The sequence below is a fragment of the Buteo buteo genome, chromosome 14, assembly GCF_964188355.1.
Source record: "Buteo buteo chromosome 14, bButBut1.hap1.1, whole genome shotgun sequence".
NCBI classification, from domain to species: domain Eukaryota; kingdom Metazoa; phylum Chordata; class Aves; order Accipitriformes; family Accipitridae; genus Buteo; species Buteo buteo.
The window spans coordinates 2954946-2972535 of record NC_134184.1 but is presented as its reverse complement, the minus strand read 5'-3'; the positions used below and the strand labels follow the sequence as shown (position 1 = coordinate 2972535).

Below are 17590 nucleotides of genomic sequence, written 5' to 3'. Positions count from 1 at the left end.
CAGCTTTCTTTGCAAGTTTATACGTGACCACGAGAGCTAGAAACTAACTTTAATACCCCACTTCAGAGTTGACATTTTCCTTTAACTACTTCACTGAAAATTTTATCTGGAGTTCGCCACAACCTTTAGGTAGTCTTTGTGGGTTTTTTTCCCCTCTTTGCTAAGCAGTTCCACAAGCATCAAACTGCCGCGCAACACATTACAATCAAAAAAAATTAAATTTAAAGGGAAAAAAAAATAAAAATCGTCAGTAAACGTTTGCACACGGGTTCTGTTTCCCGTTGGGAGGATTTCGCGCACCCCCGCCCTGCCGCGTCCCCTCAGCGGTGCCTGAGGGAGGGAGGGCACCCGCCGCCGGCCGGACAGCAGCCCTGAGGCGGGACCGACCCCCTGAGGAGTCCGCAGCCGTCCCGCCCGCGGGGAAGCCGTGATGGAAGGCGGCCTCCGACGCCCGCCCGCCCGCCCGGGCCCGCCGCGGCCGCCATGACCGGCCGCCATGACCGGCCACCTCCCCCCCGCCCCGCCTTCCGGCGCGTGGCACACGCCGCTCCTCTGATTGACTGCCTCCACCGCGAATCCCCGCCAGCTCCGGCGCGAAGCGCCAGCCCACCGCGGCCTCCTATTGGTCGGTTTAGCTGGAGGGCGCGCCTCCCCGGGGAGGCGGTGGGGTCCGGCACTGCGCATGCGCCTCCCCTTGGCCTCGCCCCTCAGCCGCCGGCCGCGCTCCGCCGGCCGCCCCCTTCCGTCATGGCGGCCGCCGCTGAGGAGCCGTTCCCTTTCCACGGCCTCCTGCCCAAGAAGGAGACCGGCGCCGCCGCCTTCCTCGCCCGCTTCCCGGACTTCGACGGGCGGGGGGTACTGCTGGCTGTGCTGGACACCGGCGTAGACCCGGGGGCGCCGGGCATGCAGGTAACGGGCGGTGAGGAGGAGCCGCCTCAGCGGCGGCGGCCCTGAGTCACGGCGACGGGGCGGCCCTCGGGGGGACGGACGGGGCCGGGGGCCTTCGGCCGGGAGCTGCCGCGGCCCGAGGCTCCTGGAGGGCTGTCGTGGGGGCCGGCCGTTGTCTGTGTGCTCGGTCCCTTACCCTTCCCGCTCCCTGGGCTCCGGTGCGGGAGGGCTGAGGGACCCCGGGGGGTCCGCGGGGGTCACTTGGGGTGTTTGTGTGAGGATCCTGCTTTTAAGCCGTTCGCGGGGGTTTCGCGGTACTTACGTCTGGTCTCGGGTGTCTTCTCTCACGTAGAACTCGCTCTAAAAGAATGCTTTGTGTTTTCCTTGAGCCTTAGCGTCGCCTCAGCGGCCGGTGGCTTGAGGCTACGAACAGCCGCTTAGGTCTTTTACATGGGAAGTGTGTTTCTGGCAAAATTTGCATACCTCTCTTTCTCGGTGTATTTTTTTCGCGCCTCCTATTACAGTAACAATCTGTATCAAATTCGGTTCTGCCGGCTTTTTTTTTTTGGCTCTGCTAGCTTTGCAGCTCGGATTGCATAGCGACTGCCGTTAGCGTTGTAGCTGACTGAGATCGCATAGCGATTGCCGTTAGGATCTCAGCTTCAGTTTTGTAAATCTCTCTGTATGCGATTTTAATTTTGGCGTTTCTCAGCACTTATTTCTTTTAACTCTTGTCTCCTAACATTTCTTTATCGTGTAAGTTTGTGTGGGGCCTTTTATGTCACTACTGCTTCCAGTTTCTTGTCAACATATTTTCTCTGAGATGTGGCAAAGGAAGCCTTGAGAAATGATTCAGAGAGCTGTATGCAACTCGCTTGGATACTGCATCCTTTATTTTTTTAACTAAGTGGGACCTCTGTTGGTTTCTGCCCTTTCTTTGGCACAGGCGTAGATTTTGATCTGAAGTGACCTAGCTCAGGGACCTAACCCTGGCAGACCTTTAGTTCAGTGTTCTGAAATGACTCCTTACGGGGGTTCAGGTAAGTGAAAGGGTGAATGAAGAGGACAGGTAGGGTGGAGGGAGTGACTGGACAGCTGTAACTTTGCTTGATTTAAGCTGGAGTGAAATGGGTGCTTTTGGCAAAAGAGTGTGGGTAAGTGGAATAGTGATTAGGAAGTTTAAAGAAAGCTAGCCAAAAAGCAAACAAGATAATACCATGGGCAGACCAGATACTAGTAAAAGACAATTACGAAGATGTGAGTATAAATGGGATATGCGTAGTTCTGAAGTTTCACATATGAAAGCAAAAGACCTAAATCTCTGGAGGTTATAAATGAGGAGTGGTCAACCAGAAAAAAAAAAAAAAGCAAAAAAAAAAGGAAAAAAAAAAAAGCAAAAAAAAAAAAAGCATGAGTTTATGGGCAGTAGAGGGAAGCTTTGTTCTGAGATAGGTAACCCAATGCTTATAAGGGGTGATAAGGGATGCTTATGAACCCTCAGGATCTCAGTGTTGACGGTACCAGTTTTCTTTAACCTGTTCTCTTTATGTGGAGGATAAAATTTTAGGTAGTGAAGTAAAAGATTTGTAGAGAATGTTGGGGGGTGGAGGGGGGGAATTAATCTTGCAATGGGTGAGAGCAAGTTTGCAGGGCTGTTAGAGAAACATGTAAAGAAGCTCTTTTCATGGTGCCCACTTAATACACCTGACTTGAACTACTTGCTAAACTGCAGAATGGGGAGGCTTATTGCCAGGGAATTATAAAGGAGAGGTAGGCAACGCACAGTCTGTAGAATAGCTTTGTGTTTTTGCAGCAAGAGGATGGCCTCGCTCTGTGGAGTACGGGGCATTTTACGTTTTACCTCCACGGAATAAGACAGTGTCCTGGGCACAGACAGCGTAGCTGTACTGTGACAAGTAGTTTCTAACCTTGGGACAGCATTGTTGGGGTTTTTGGGGGGTTTTGGTTTTTGCTTTTTTAATGCCCCTGCCTTCTCTGCTGCTGCTTTTTCTTACTGTCAGTCTTATTGTTAGTTCGTGGCCTGGCATGGAGTTAGAACTATGATAATTGAGTTAGTTGCTAAGAGGGAAGAGAAGACATTTTATGTAGCAAGGTTAATAGGCAGGTATTACAACTTTGAGTTCAAGCTAATGTCAATAGTGATTACAGGCCAAAATGAGCTACCTTGTTGTGAATATAGTGGGGTTTTTAGTCAAAACAAAGCAGTTCATGTTTTGCTGCTCCCTAGTGTCTTGTTCCTGGGTAGGGTTCCTTTGCTTGTTGATGTTATACTTTGTGGTTTGTAAGCTTGTTGATGTTATACTTTGTGGTTTGTAAACACTGATACCATACATTTTTTGCCATGCGATTACTTGCTGAGGGACAAAAAGATTTGGGGACAGAGTATAACAGGGAATTACCATTATGTTTATATTCTTCCCTGGATACTTGCTGCTATAGAGAGAATAGTTACTGGGCTTAAACCTTCTTACATCAATTTCATTTTTCTATTGGTTGGCTTGCTTTGCCACACAAAATGTTAACCTAACTTGTACTTACAAAAAATTCATAAAGGAAAGTAACCAGTGCCCTCTAGGGAACTCTTTTCACCTTGTCTTCCATTGCTTTACACTCCACCTGTTGATGCCAGCTGTAAATGTAAAGTTCAGTTTGTCTGCTTCTTTCCTGCTATTTTTTTTTCCCCTCTCAGCCCTGTTTGTAGAATCTAGTTCCTGTTGTTATCTGCTGAGTCATGGTTTGTAATTCCTTGTTAAGGCACAGCAGGTGATGAAATTTTAGGTGGGCAGATAAGGTATGTTTAATGGAGCGTTGTGGCTGTGTATGTATAGTCTTTGTTCAACCCTACCCTGTCCTTTCCCTGTTGCTGTTGTCACTTCTTGTTATGTTTCAGGATAGACAAGTCAGTTCATCTGCTTCTCGAAGTTTTGCTTTTGTGAAGTGCCTGTTCGAATTATTATTTGCTAAAATTAGATTGTACTTTTATGAGATGACCTTTTAGCAGTAGTAGCTAGTTTGGCTTGACTTGCTTTTCAGCACTGAGTTTAAAAAAAAAAATTGCTCGAAAATTATTTTATTAGTGATGATGATCAGCTGTCCCGTGACCAAAGTGCTGAAGAACTTGTTCAACTCTTGCTGCTGCAATAGCTGTCAGCTGGAATCAGTAACATTGTATGGTCTGGGAAAAAAACATGCTCAAATGCATCTGGCTTTGCCTTTTAATTTGGGATTGTCACAGATACTGGTGCTTCTCTACTTCTATTATACTGATCAGCTGCCATGATTATGCAGATAGATTATTTTTCATGTGCTCAACTTACTAATGTATTTGTTTCACAAAGTCAGAGCTGACACGAAAGTATGTTTTTCAGACTTCAAACTAAAATGTATAAACAACAAAATAATTTTCAGTTATAAACTAGCAGACTGTTTTATTTGTTTTTTTCAAATGACTGTAGGCAAACCAGGATATTAAAGGTAGGATTGGGGATTTTGTTAGAAATACACTATAAAATATTTTTAATTGTATAAAAGTTCTTCATTTTTTGAATTTTAATGCGAAAGGTACTAAAATGTACCTTCTGTCTGTAATAAATTCATTACTTCTAGATTTTTCTGTTCACGCAAGGGAATTGATCAAGTTCACTTGTTTTTTTTTATTATTATTTTTTCCTCAGAATTACAAGACTTGAAAAGGAAAACCCAGTTGAACTCTTGAGTTTCACTCTAGCATTACTACTGGTGGGCCGTATGCCAAACAACAGTTCATGTCAGCAGAAGAAGCCGTATCAGTTACTTGCACTAAATGACTGTGAACCTGTCTGGATTGCTGCTGTTAGGAATTGAACCTTGGACCTTTGTACCTGAAACTCTTGAGTTTCTTGTGTCTGGCTGAAAGACTCTGATTTGTTGATTCTAATTGTACAAACTCCTATGTGTGTGTGGACCTCCTATTCAGCTAGGAGGCAGAGCGCCGAATAGTGCAGGAGTTCCACATTGTCCTCCTGGCTAGGAAACAACTTTTAAAACTACCCAAGCTCGCTATGGCATAAATCTGTGTTGTGGCCACCTGTTGCAGCATAACTTCTCTAGTTCAAACAAGTCACCTTGGATTACATTTTCATTCTTGTTTTCTTGTGCTTCACAGCGTGATCACTGAATAATTCACTTTGATTAGAGGCATATTGAAAAATGTCTGGTTCTGATAATCTCAGGTTTGGCTTGCGGTTGCTTTATTATTGGAGCAGCTCTTGACTTTTTCTGCGAGTGGAGACTGGCATTCGAAGGCGTTAATTATAAATGCTAGAAAATTACATGGTTTGAGTGCCTACGCATTGTGTTTCCCAAGAAAATTTTCACTACCGTGTAAATGTTGTTCAGTAGATGTTTTACCAGGTTAAGGTGCTTTAACAACTTTCTTAGCATGAATTTCTATGAACAGAGTAACAGGGTTGGTTTCTGTAAGGGAAGTTCTTGCTTAGCAAGCCTCTTGAAAAGCAACATTTGTTACCTTCTGGGAAAGGAAATTAATGTCCTTTTTATGTTTGCTATGGGTTTGGGATTTGGTTGGTTTTTTTTTTCCAGCTGTTTAAACCTGATTTTATTGGGGGGGAAGGTTGGTTGTTGTTTTTCTGTCTTTTTGGGAGGGGGGGTTGTTGAGTTTTTTTGTTTGGTTGGTTTTGGGGTTTTTGTGGGGGGTTGTGTTGTGTGTTGTTTTTGTTGGTTTTTTTTGTTTTGTTTTTTTTAAACCATGAGAATTTGAGACCTTGGAAGTGTTTATCCTTATTTGTTGAGGTGCGATAAAAGCTTGAGCTTTGTTGTATTTTTGGCAGCAATAGAGTGACTTTAATGAAACAGCTTGATCATGGTTTTAACTTTCAGCAGCTGAATTCACAGTTCCAGAGCATGATTTGAGCAAAACTACCTGCCATATATGTCTAGCATCAAAATTATTGATAGAGAATGAAGGCTACGATACCAAATATTTAAATGGTAGAAAACAGCAAATGTTGCTGCTTTTCTGAACAAGAAGCTTTTTTTCACTTTCAGTGTAGTTAGTGTATAGGAGATGTTGGGAAGATTATTGATTTATTTTTTTTCTTTTTTTAAATCCATCTTTAATGTAGAACTATAAAAATAGGTGCATATGGCCAATTCATAGAATCATACAATGGTTTGGGTTGGAAGGGACCTTTAAAGGTCATCTAGTCCAACCCTCCTGCAATGAGCAAGGACATTTTCAACTAGATCAGGTTGCTCAGAAAGCCCCATCCAACCTGACCCTGAATGTTTCCAGGGATGGGGCATCTACCATCTCTCTGGGCAACCTGTTCCAGCATTTCACCACCCTCATCATAAAAAATGTCTTCCTTATATCTAGTCTGAATCTGTGCTCTTTTAGTTTAAAACCATTACCCCTTGTCCTATCGCAAGAGGCCCTATTAAAAAGTTCCTCCCTGTCTTTCTTATAAGCCCCCTTTAGGTATTGTACTAAGGTCTCCCTGGAACCTTCTCCTCTCCAGGCTGAGCAACCCCAACTCTCTCAGCCTCTCTTTGTAGAAGAGGTGTTCCACCCCTCTGAATTCATATTGCCCTTCAAGCAAATACTACTGTCTATGGAGTATAGTTTATTTGCTGAATAAACTCATACAATACCTACTAGATGAAGCATGGCATTACAAGAAGATAACATTGAATATTTTTGCTAAATGTTTAAAAAAATAATCTTAATCATACTCTTGGTAACTGTAGAAGGTTCCTCTTGGTGAAAGGAGCTTTAGGTAGGTTAGTGGTTTCTTTTTTGATGTTGTTCAGTTGCCTGCAACTACTGTAAAGTCCATCAGGGCTAGTTTTAATTTAATTTGAGGAGACTTTAAATTTATGCTTGTAAACTCTTCTTAGTTAGCTCTCTTTCTCCTCACCCTGGTAAAAATACTCCTTATACAGTATTAGGTGTATATAGCCATAGCTCCTAACACTTGAGATTGATTAAAACATGAAGCAGAATCCTTGAAACAGGAGAAGTAAGATGATGGTAACTTGTGTGTGTTTCAGGTTTAAGCTCAGTTAAGAGGCGCAAGCTTGTGAGCATATGTACGTCAGCACCTTTCATTTTGTTAGAGTTGTGCACTTGTTACTGTAAAATTTGGCCAGAATGGTGGGATGGAAGCAATACAGCAAATCATTTGAACATCAATAGTAGTTTTTGCAAATGGTTTTGCAAATTTAGGCTTGGTTTTAAATTGAAGTGCCTGTGCTTTATTGATACAATGTTTTTACTTGTTTCTCTTCTAAATCCTTTTTAGAAGAGAGTGAGTGAATTTGTATAAACCAGAAAGATGGGCACATTGCTCTTGGTTCATTGAAGATTTAACTAATTTCAGGTTGGTTTTATGTCCTTCAGTTAAAGGTTGGGTGCTTAAGAAAGTTAGTTGATATTTTTATTAACAAAAATGAAAAATTTCCTGGTTTGTATACTAAAGGATAATCAACTACACTTTCAGTTTTTCCGTGCTTGTATTTTCAGATTACAACTGATGGGAAACCCAAGATAATTGATATAATTGATACAACAGGCAGTGGTGATGTAACTACCTGTACCATTGTAGAACCTAAAGATGGGGAAATTACCGGTCTTTCTGGAAGAACTTTAAAGGTGAGTGGTGGTACAGACCACTAGGCATCTTTTTCTCTCTTTCTTACTTAACAACAAATTTAGCACCTGTTTTGGTTTCTGCAGAACTTACTTTTAACCAGATCTTATCCAAAACTAATAGTGCATTTGCTCATCTTCATACAGATTGCTTGACATTTCTTTTACTTTTCATATGTCTTTATATTGAATATTCTCTATAGCTGAATGGGGTTGTGTACAGAGTTTTGTTGGGGGCTTGATAACCATTTGATTACTGTTTGTCCAAATCAGTATCTGATATAGTTTTGGAAGTTGGCTGAAGAAAACATGCTAACATGCTTGAAAAATATCAGACATGGTTCTGTCTTTAAAAGTGCTAATATTTTCCACATTTGTATAAACTACAAGAGGAATCATGTTAAGCTTATGGTAGATAGTTGTAGAGACTGAAAAATATGCGAGGGCAGTTGTAGGCTCACTGCATTCTCACTATGAATAGAACAGAAGCGTGTAGGGTTTTCGAAAGGGATACAGTGAGATCTAGTAGAGGTCCTGGCTACATGAGAATTGCTGATGTTACTGACATGTTCTTGACTGGCTGGTTAGATTGATAAGGTGATATGGGGGCGTCAGATCTTTGGATCTCTTCATGCTATCAGCTTTCTTTTGAATTTTGCACGGAATATGATTGTAAGGGTGAATGTGTTGCTCTCTTGCAGTTGTTACTAGGAATAGTGGATCTGATATACTGAGAGTCTAAACTGCAGCAAGATATGAAATTAGACATTCAGATGTTTCTCATGACCTCTAACCAAAATACCCCTTCATGCTAGGGTGCTTCTTTTCATTTATAGTGCTATTTCCCCAAACCTCTACCCAATAAAGTCACTGCTGGGGCTGTATTTTTTAAATGTAGAGTATCAGCGCAACTGATACTTAAAGATGTTCAATGGCAGTGTCACATGAATTGATACTGGTTCCTTTGGAACTGGATTGAAATTGCCATGTCATGTTGTTGAAACTTAGTGCAGTGGTTACGTCATGGAGACAGGGAATTAAATTAGTGATATTTGCAAGTCTGTTCTGCTAAGCTCTCTTCCACAGTGTTGATTTTTTTTTTTCTTGATGCCATTAGTTAACCTATTTATGAATATGCTTTTCTGTAGATTCCAGCGAACTGGGTAAATCCTTCAGGCAAATATCACATTGGCATAAAAAATGGTTATGATATCTATCCTAAAGCTCTTAAGGAAAGGATTCAGGTAAGGAATTAGATTTTGCTTCTGGTGTATATTCATATTTCACTCTTCTGATTCTTAAGTTTTTCTAGGAAACTACAGTATGTGATTGCTAACACACATGGTCTGCTATTCTCTCACTGATTTTTGTTTTTGTTTTGAGATGATCCATTTCTTCTGTGATTTTTTCAGAACAACAGGAAGTGGCCTGGTGGTCATCCTCACAGTGGTCCATTGAGGCAAAAAGTCTAGAAATTAATACCCATTTCTTTTTTCTGTGTAGCAGTTGATGTTTCTTTATAGTATTGTATTGAACTTTTTTAGCCATTGTGTCTCAAATTTGAATTCTCAAATTATTTTTATACCATTCATACTTTGGCATATGTATTTGTCAATATATTGAGGAATGTGGTTTTATCTTACAGAAAGAACGCAAGGAAAAGCTCTGGGATCCTGTTCACAGATTGGCTCTAGCAGAGGCCTGTAGGAAACAAGAAGAATTTGATGCTGCTCATAGCTCTCCCTCCCAGGTTTGTGTAAGCCTAAATAAATTTGTGAGCTTATTGTTTGCAACAATTTGTTACTGGTTGAGAGGATTGAAATACTTTATTAGATGAGTGAAGGAAAGATACTTGTGATTCTTTTGGCAGATAACTTACCAGTGTATCTTCTGACTAATTTTAAAAGTCTGTATATGGATGGTTGTTTGGTTTGCTTAGTGTTGTTAACTTTCTAAACTTGTTGTCAAATATGAAAAGGGTATTACTACAAATACCATATTTTTAGTAAGTTTTATTTTTGATTTAACATGCTCTGTTTTGAGGCCGTCATCCTTGCTGTGCTCAAAGTTGGAATCTGTTAAACATATCCTTTTGTAAACTAGGTACTATTTCAGTGAAGTACCAGAAATGCCTCAGGTCACTTCTGTATCATTTAACAATCTGTAAAAAAAAAAAAAAAAGTCTTTTAAATGTTACAGCTACAGAAATTGGAAATAGCTGTACATAATAGGCCAAAAATTAATAGTGCAGTGTTGAAGACGATTTAACTTCTAGATGTTTGTGCCTCCTAGGACAGTCTTACATTCTTGATGAAGTAATGGAACAAATGTATAGCACCAGAAAGGAATATAGGATTACCTATCTTGTAATAATTTTAGAAATACTCTGACTGTATTTTTGTTGCCTTATTAGGTAAATAAGCTAATAAAGGAAGAACTTCAAAATCAAGTGGAACTGTTGAATTCTTTTGAGAAAAAGTATAGTGATCCTGGCCCAGTATACGATTGTCTAGTATGGAATGATGGTGAGACCTGGAGGTAAATGCCTAAACTTGTCTAAAATGTCTTGTTCTACACATAAAACAGCTTGCATTGAAGACTCTGCTAACTTTTAAATCTACCCTCTTTATAGAGGACTTAAATGTTACTTGCTTTAAAATAATCCTGCTTTATCACTTGAGTTTCATGACAAAGTTCCAATCCCAACATAAGATGGGGTAGAATGAAGTCTTATTAAAGACAGCATGATATAAAGTGTAAGCCTGTGGGAATTTGCTCTGAGGCAGAGTAAAATTGCTTTAAGTATCCAGTGGTGATAGCAGGGAAAAAAAACCCAAACCACCAGAAGTCTGTGCACAAGCTTCAGGATGTAATGTGGCACTTTTCTTGGCTGGTTGTGTGTATCATACAAAACAGTGGGGAAGGCTCCAAATGCTTGTGTACCAGCACTGAACAGCTAGCTTTAGTAAAATTTCTTCTTTGAAGAAATTGCCTGAATTTCCATATGCTCGCTTTTCAGAGACAGATTTGTTTGAATTTAGTAGCATTTGAAAATCAGTTTAATTAGAGATCTTTGTAGTTCCTGAATCTAAGTGTAAACAACCAGGTTTAAAAATATTGACTTAAAAGAAGTAAGATAACACAAAACCAGACTTCTTGAAGTCTTTGCGGTACTCTTTGCTGGGGGAGGTAACTGAAAGTTTACAGCAGCTGGAAAATTGCCTTTTTTTTGTTTTTGTTAACAGAACCTGCATAGATACAAGTGAGAGTGGTGACTTAACTAGCTGTACAGTGCTGAGAACATATAAAGAGGCTCAGGAATATGGATCTTTTGGAACATCTGAGATGTTGAATTATTCTGTGAATATATATGATGATGGAAACCTTCTTTCCATTGTGACAAGTGGAGGTAAATGAAAGCAATCTTAAGAAAATTTTGCTGCTGAGTAGGTATGAGAAGCAGCAATTCGTATTGGGTCCTGATGCTGATCTTTGGGATGGTTCAAGGCAGCTGTCTTAATACAGCGTTCATTACTATGGCAATCAAGATCAATATTCAGAGTTCTTGAACTAAACCTATAATGACAGCTCATTACCACACTTGCTTGCGTTTTTGTCTGAAATACTGTCAACTTTGTGTTCATGTGCATGTATACATAGAATGTGTATACTTAGGTACTCTTTAAGATGCTCCTGTATCTTTAAGCCTAAAATAGAAAGAACCTTCTTTCAAAGTACCTTTTTTGTTTTGGTTCTTAAATATAGGGTGATGACCGATTATCAGTTACTGTCCTTTGCGCTTGCATAATTTAAGAATCTTAAATAAGACGTCCATGGGCAAAAGGGGTATTATTCATTATTTTGGTTTATCCAAACTTTTTTGTGATGGCAGGTGTCACTATAGCTGTCGGTCCAAACACTCTGAACCCATATTTGTGTATTCTTTTTATAATGTTTTGGTTTGGAAGCATCCTGAGTGGTTAAGGTGGTATGGATGTATTTGATTTGAAGAAGGCTCTTAATTTCTCATGAACCTATCCCATCTCAGTAGAACTACAGAAGCAGTTCTGGTTTCTAAATTGATGGTAGCTTTTTTGAGAGGTTCCTTTTCATACTTCTGTGCAGTTTTATTTCTAATTTTTTGCTTAATCTCCACTATCTGAGTCATCTCCGGTATAATTTTCATAACTTTGAATAGGAAGCGTTGAGCCTTTTAAGTAACTTTTGTTAGTGGGATTAAGTTAATACTTCTTTTCTCTCTGTTTGCTGCCTCGTTTCTCCCCTCAAAAAGCTGTTTTATTTTGCATATTGCTGCTGTTTACTGGCTTTTTATTTTTTATTCTTCACCCTTCCGGTGAAGAAATTTGTCCTGTTATCCAATCTAAACCTCCCCTGGTGCAACTTGAGGCCACTTCCTCTTGTCCTATCTCTTGTTACTTGGGAAAAGAGACCGACCCCCACCTCACCACAACCCCCTTTCAGGTAGTTGTAGAGAGCGATCAGGTCTCCCCTCAGCCTCCTCTTCTCCAGACTAAACGGCCCCAGTTCCCTCAGCCGCTCCTCACAGGACTTGTGCTCCAGGCCCCTCACCAACTTGGTTGCCCGTCTCTGGACACGCTCCAGCACCTCCATGTCCGTCTTGTAGTGAGGGGCCCAAAACCGAACACAGGACTCGAGGTGCGGCCTCACCAGTGCCCAGTACAGGGGACGATCACCTCCCTGCTCCTGCTGGCCACACCATTTCTGGTACAGGCCAGGATGCCGTTGGCCTTCTTGGCCACCTGGGCACACTGCTGGCTCGTATCCAGCCGGCTGTCGACCAGCACCCCCGGGTCCTTTTCCACCGGGCAGCTTTCCAGCCCCTCTTCCCCAGGCCTGTAGCGCTGCGTGGGGTTGTTGTGACCCAAGCGCAGGACCCGGCACTCGGCCTTGTTGAACCTCATACAACTGGCCTCGGCCCATCGATCCAGCCTGTCCAGATCCCTCTGCAGAGCCTGCCTACCCTCCAGCAGATCAACACTCCCGCCCAACTGGGTGTCATCTGCAAACTTGCTGAGGGTGCACATCCATCCGTCCAGATCATGGATAAAGATGTTAAACAGAACTGGCCCCAGCCCTGAGCCCTGGGGAACACCACTTGTGACTGGCCGACGACTGGATTTATATACTTACAGCTCAATAACTGAAATTTAATTGAGCTGTAGTGTATCAAATTGGTATAAATGAAGTTCACTAAACATACAGTGATACAACTTTTATTTGCTCAGGAGCACATGGAACACACGTGGCTAGTATTGCAGCTGGATACTTTCCAGAAGAACCAGAACGAAATGGTGTGGCTCCTGGAGCTCAGATTCTTGCAATCAAGATTGGCGATACAAGACTAAGTACAATGGAAACTGGCACTGGTCTAATAAGAGCTGTGGGTATTTCACTGAATAAATGATTAATCTCAGCAGTGTGACTTAACTGTAGAATATTGTGGAACACTCTCTACTTGCTTACAGGCTGTGTTTTTATAGTTCTAGAGTATTTAAAAAAACGAACCAAACAAAAAAAAACCAACAAACCACAACCCCCTCTCCCTGCCAAGAAACCCCAAACTAAACAAAAATAACCCTACCAAAAAAACCCTGCAAGACCAACCAGAATATATTTTAAAACATATCTTAAGACTAATGTTTTAATATAAAACAAAACTGCTGTTGCTTAGAGCACTTAGAGAGTTTTTCAGACTGATAGAGTTGCAGTGTGTCTGGCTAGCTTGACACATGGGCTGAGTTACTTGTATGCTTATTTAAAGTTCCTTATTCTGTGTTGTGAGTGTATTTTTTTATAGTTACTTGCATAACTATAGAATACCTACATCTAGAATAGACACTAGTATCTACCCATGTGGCTGAATTTGTTTTAACTCTTGTTTCTGAAGAGTGATGAAAAATATTCCTTTTTAATGAAGAAAGTCCCAAGATTTTTTCCAATAGTGAGTTGACGGGGAAAAATTTTACACAAGAAAAGGAATCGAAAATAGAAAATTTATTGTGGCCCATAGAATATCTTGCTATAGCAACATGAAAATGTACAATAATGGTTTTGTGAGTTTTTGGAATTTAACCAAACTGCACAGGAAGGGAGAATTTTATGTTATCGAGGACTGAATACGAATGAGGTCTGCAGTTTTGTCTTAGGGTAATGTCTTAATTTTATATCTTGGAACATTGCAAGAATAAGACTGTTCAGGGAGTGGTTTTTTTAATTCTGTTTGTTCACTGGGAAAATACCACTTAAGTAACTGATTGAAGTAAATTAAATTATTTTCCTCTGTAGAGTCAAGAAAAATTTATCCCTTTTTCTTAGTTCTATAGCAGATCAGTTTAAGCAGATACTTTTTGCCATTCCTTAAGTGAATTATTCTGTGACGAGTATGTATTTTGGCTTTTATTTTTACTTTATCAGATGATAGAAGCAATAAAATACAAGTGTGATCTTGTCAACTATAGCTATGGAGAGGCAACACATTGGCCAAATTCTGGGTGAGTACTACTGTGGTTAATAAGAAGTATTTTAATATTGTAGAAGTGGAATGACAGTTCTTGAGCTTTGTGTAAATGAACTGTCAGTAAGAATGATTTGTCCAGGCCCAAATGATTGTTGTGCATTAAACTGTTGCAGTTTACATTTTTAGTTATCTTTGAAAGTTAAATAAACCTATTGAAAGTGCTGTTGATTTATAATACAAAGAATATTTTAGAATAATAAAGAATTTTTGTAGTTGGAATACCACATAATCTGTGGGGTTTTTTTGAAGACCTAATATTGCTAAATAACTGTTATTCCTTTTTAAAACCAGAAACTATTTTTTGTTGTCAGCTTCTGTACTGGAACAGCCTCTCCTAGGTGTGGGAAGCAGGCTGCATAGTATTCCCTGTTCTGTGACTGGTCACAGAGATTCTGCTAGAAATGGGAGTTTTGCCCTGTGGGAAGAAAACAATATTGTTGATTAAATGACTTATTTTTTTCCTCTTGCATCAGGAGAATTTGTGAAGTAATTAATGAAGCAGTGTGGAAACACAATGTAATCTATGTTTCAAGTGCAGGAAATAATGGCCCTTGCCTTTCTACAGTAGGATGTCCTGGTGGAACTACATCTAGTGTAATAGGTAAATAATTTGTTTTGAAAAAAAATTTTGATGGTAATCTTTTGAACTTTGTATTTGTGTTACATGTCTGAGATCACTGGTTCATTGCTGAACTAAATCTAAAAAAAAAAAAAATCAATGACTACTGGGCTACACGATTAATTCTGAGGGAGGCAGTTTTTGCATGCTTAGCCGTAAAAATTTAGATTGTTACCTTCTTACAGTTAGAGACATTACTTTCTGTAAAAAACAGAGGTAGAAGGTGGATGGTCTTGATTTGATGTGGCTTTGTATAAAATTTGCAGAAGAAATCTTTGTGGTCTCACCTACTTGAAGATTCCAAGATTATTTTTTTAACTGTAACTGTCTGAGCACACCACTCAGACCATTAGCTGCTGGTAAATTCGACTTGTAAAAAATGTAAGTCGGATTCCAATTAATCTTCTGGAAGGTCTTGTAATGCATTCTGAATTGTCAGAACCACAGCTTTAGATCATCTGTCTTCATCAGATACTCTAACTTCTATCTGTAGTAAAATGAAGCTTTTTAATTTGGATATAAAATAATCCCATGACATGACCTAGACAAGTCCTTCTAGGGGAAGAATCTTCCAGCTGCAGTGCCACTTCTGTGCAAGTCTATTACTGGCATAAGAATTGGGTTTTCTGATGGGCTAGTGTATGTTTTTGAAGTTTCAGTGAAAGATTGAGGTATAAGACTTAGTAAAAGGTCTAGCATTCGGGGGTAATTTCCCTAGTCTTAATTTTTATATAAATCCTCTGATGCTGCATTACTGCATTACACAAGGTGCTTGTTAAATCTCAGAATTCTCATGCAAGAAGACTTATAATGTAGACTTGAAAGTCGGAGACACACTATTTCAGGACAGCTAGTAGAATTAACACTGATTACTTTCTAAAAGTTAATCTGCAATTACACCACTGCTGAGACTGGGGGTTGGAACTGGAACTGTCAAGCTCTTTTCAGGTCTCCATTGGCTTTGCTCTTACAGTGTATCTATGCTGTCAATTCACCTTACTTGCTGTATCACTGTGGCGACTGGGTGATCATTCACCCTGCATGCTAAGTAGCTTGCTCCTTGTACTCCATCTGGAGTGAACCGGATAGGTTTATTTTGGTTTTTGAGGGTAAAGCAAAATACAGTCAACACGTTGGCTTGGTTCACACAGGCAGTATGGACACAGACCTTGCCAGATTTGTTTGTCAGCTTGGTATGGTAGTTTTCTACCATCCTGATGGTGCTTGTGCCATAAAGAAAATGGAGAGTACACTTCAAAATAGGTACATGGCATGGATGCAGTGTGCATCCTTGACATCGTGTTCTAAAAATACAACTTTAGCAGGCTTTGATGTAGTCATTTAGATGCTTTGGTCACTTTGAACTGATATACAGGAAAGTAATGACTGTCTCATCACTGTGTTTGAGCTGTGTGGATGTGGCCATCTGCTCCAAGTGATGTAGCTGTGAGCCACGTGAACACGGACCAATTCACATAGATTGCTTTGAGGCATGGTTGGTGTATGTAACAGTGTAAACACAGCCAAAGGGGTGTGGGAGAGAGTGGAGACATGTAAAAGTGATCTGTTGTGAAAGAAACATAGAAGGTGAATACATTCTCTTCAGTTTGAATAAAAATGAAACTTTTGAGGGTGACATAATATTTTAATATTATACAGTATGACCATCTGCATTGTAAAGCAGCATGCTATGCAGTAACACTTGCTATGTAAAGATACCTGGATTTAATGAGATGGGAAATCTGTGTTTCCATTTTTAAATGTCAAGCAAAAGTTTTTCATAGTGAAGAATTTAAAACACAGAAATAATTTATTTTTGCTTTTAATAGAAATTCATTGTACATCTAAAATGCTTGAATGTTTTTGCAGGTGTTGGTGCCTACGTATCACCTGACATGATGGTTGCTGAATACTCTTTAAGAGAAAAACTGCCAGCAAATCAATATACTTGGTCATCCAGAGGGCCTAGGTAGGCTATACTGAAAGAACAAATTCATTATTTTGGGGTTCAGATTATGTAATTAAAAAATCTAAAAATTGTTCATTAATACCAGAACAACAGTATCTCTTTCCCATGGGAAGAGTGTAGGTAGCCTGCTGTTCTTGGAAGGCCTTCGTATGTCAGGCTCTAGAACTCCTGGCGGAGGGAGAAGACTGCTGAACTGCTTCGGCATAACCTGTGTGTTTCAGGAAAGCGTATTTAATGAGTGCAAACCTATTTAGAGATGATAAAAGTTGTTGAAAAGTTGTTTGGAAACTTGTTCTTTTTCTGAAATTTATTTTTTCAGATTATTTTTTCCATAGTATTTATTTCATTAAGTTAGTGTGGTGAAGTTAACTCTTCTGTTAGCATTGAAGATTAAAAGAAATACTGTTACCGAAGTGGTGTTACTTCTGACTTCGGTGACATTTCTGTGATGGCACAACTAACTCAAGGGTTTTGCTTGAGTCCAGTAGAGGTGTGAGTAAGCAGGAAAAAAAATGCTTTTCTACCTCATGTTATAGAAAATTATCTCAAAGATCTTTAAAAGAAAATTTAGGGACAATGAAAACTTCAGTTTTATTTCATGTCTCGGAAGCATTTGATAGTAATGTAGTAACCAAAAGAAGAAAAAAAGAATAGCGTCTCTTCCTGAGTTCTTGCCTGTGTTTAGACTTTGGAATTGTTCTTGCGAGTCGTGGAGTTACTGTATACTATCTTTTGTAGTTTAGCCTACAGTAGTATTGGATGAAGAAAAAACAAAAAACGTGGCTTGAGGTTGGTCCTTGGTTTATTTGCTGGTTACATAGCAAATGCTTCTCTATTAGCATTGGTCTTTAAAGTTAGCTGTCATGGTGTTTGTATATTTACAGA

At 40.0% G+C, this 17590-nt stretch overlaps 1 protein-coding gene across 5 annotated transcripts in view; it reads left to right on the top strand.

Annotated features, from left to right (window-relative positions):
* The first annotated feature begins 705 nt into the window (after nucleotides 1-705).
* The window catches only part of TPP2 (tripeptidyl peptidase 2), a 53528-nt gene continuing 36643 nt past the window's right edge, over nucleotides 706-17590 (top strand). For all 5 annotated transcript variants that reach the window (XR_012652902.1, XR_012652903.1, XR_012652904.1 and 2 more), the window contains exons 1-10: nucleotides 706-909; nucleotides 7433-7561; nucleotides 8707-8802; nucleotides 9204-9308; nucleotides 9972-10096; nucleotides 10804-10967; nucleotides 12826-12980; nucleotides 14015-14091; nucleotides 14591-14718; nucleotides 16606-16705. Coding sequence is in view for 2 of the 5 variants with exons in the window: in XM_075045895.1 (XP_074901996.1) it covers nucleotides 748-909; nucleotides 7433-7561; nucleotides 8707-8802; nucleotides 9204-9308; nucleotides 9972-10096; nucleotides 10804-10967; nucleotides 12826-12980; nucleotides 14015-14091; nucleotides 14591-14718; nucleotides 16606-16705 (1241 nt within the window). In the remaining 3 variants the exon portion in view is untranslated. The remainder of the gene's footprint in view (nucleotides 910-7432; nucleotides 7562-8706; nucleotides 8803-9203; nucleotides 9309-9971; nucleotides 10097-10803; nucleotides 10968-12825; nucleotides 12981-14014; nucleotides 14092-14590; nucleotides 14719-16605; nucleotides 16706-17590) is intronic.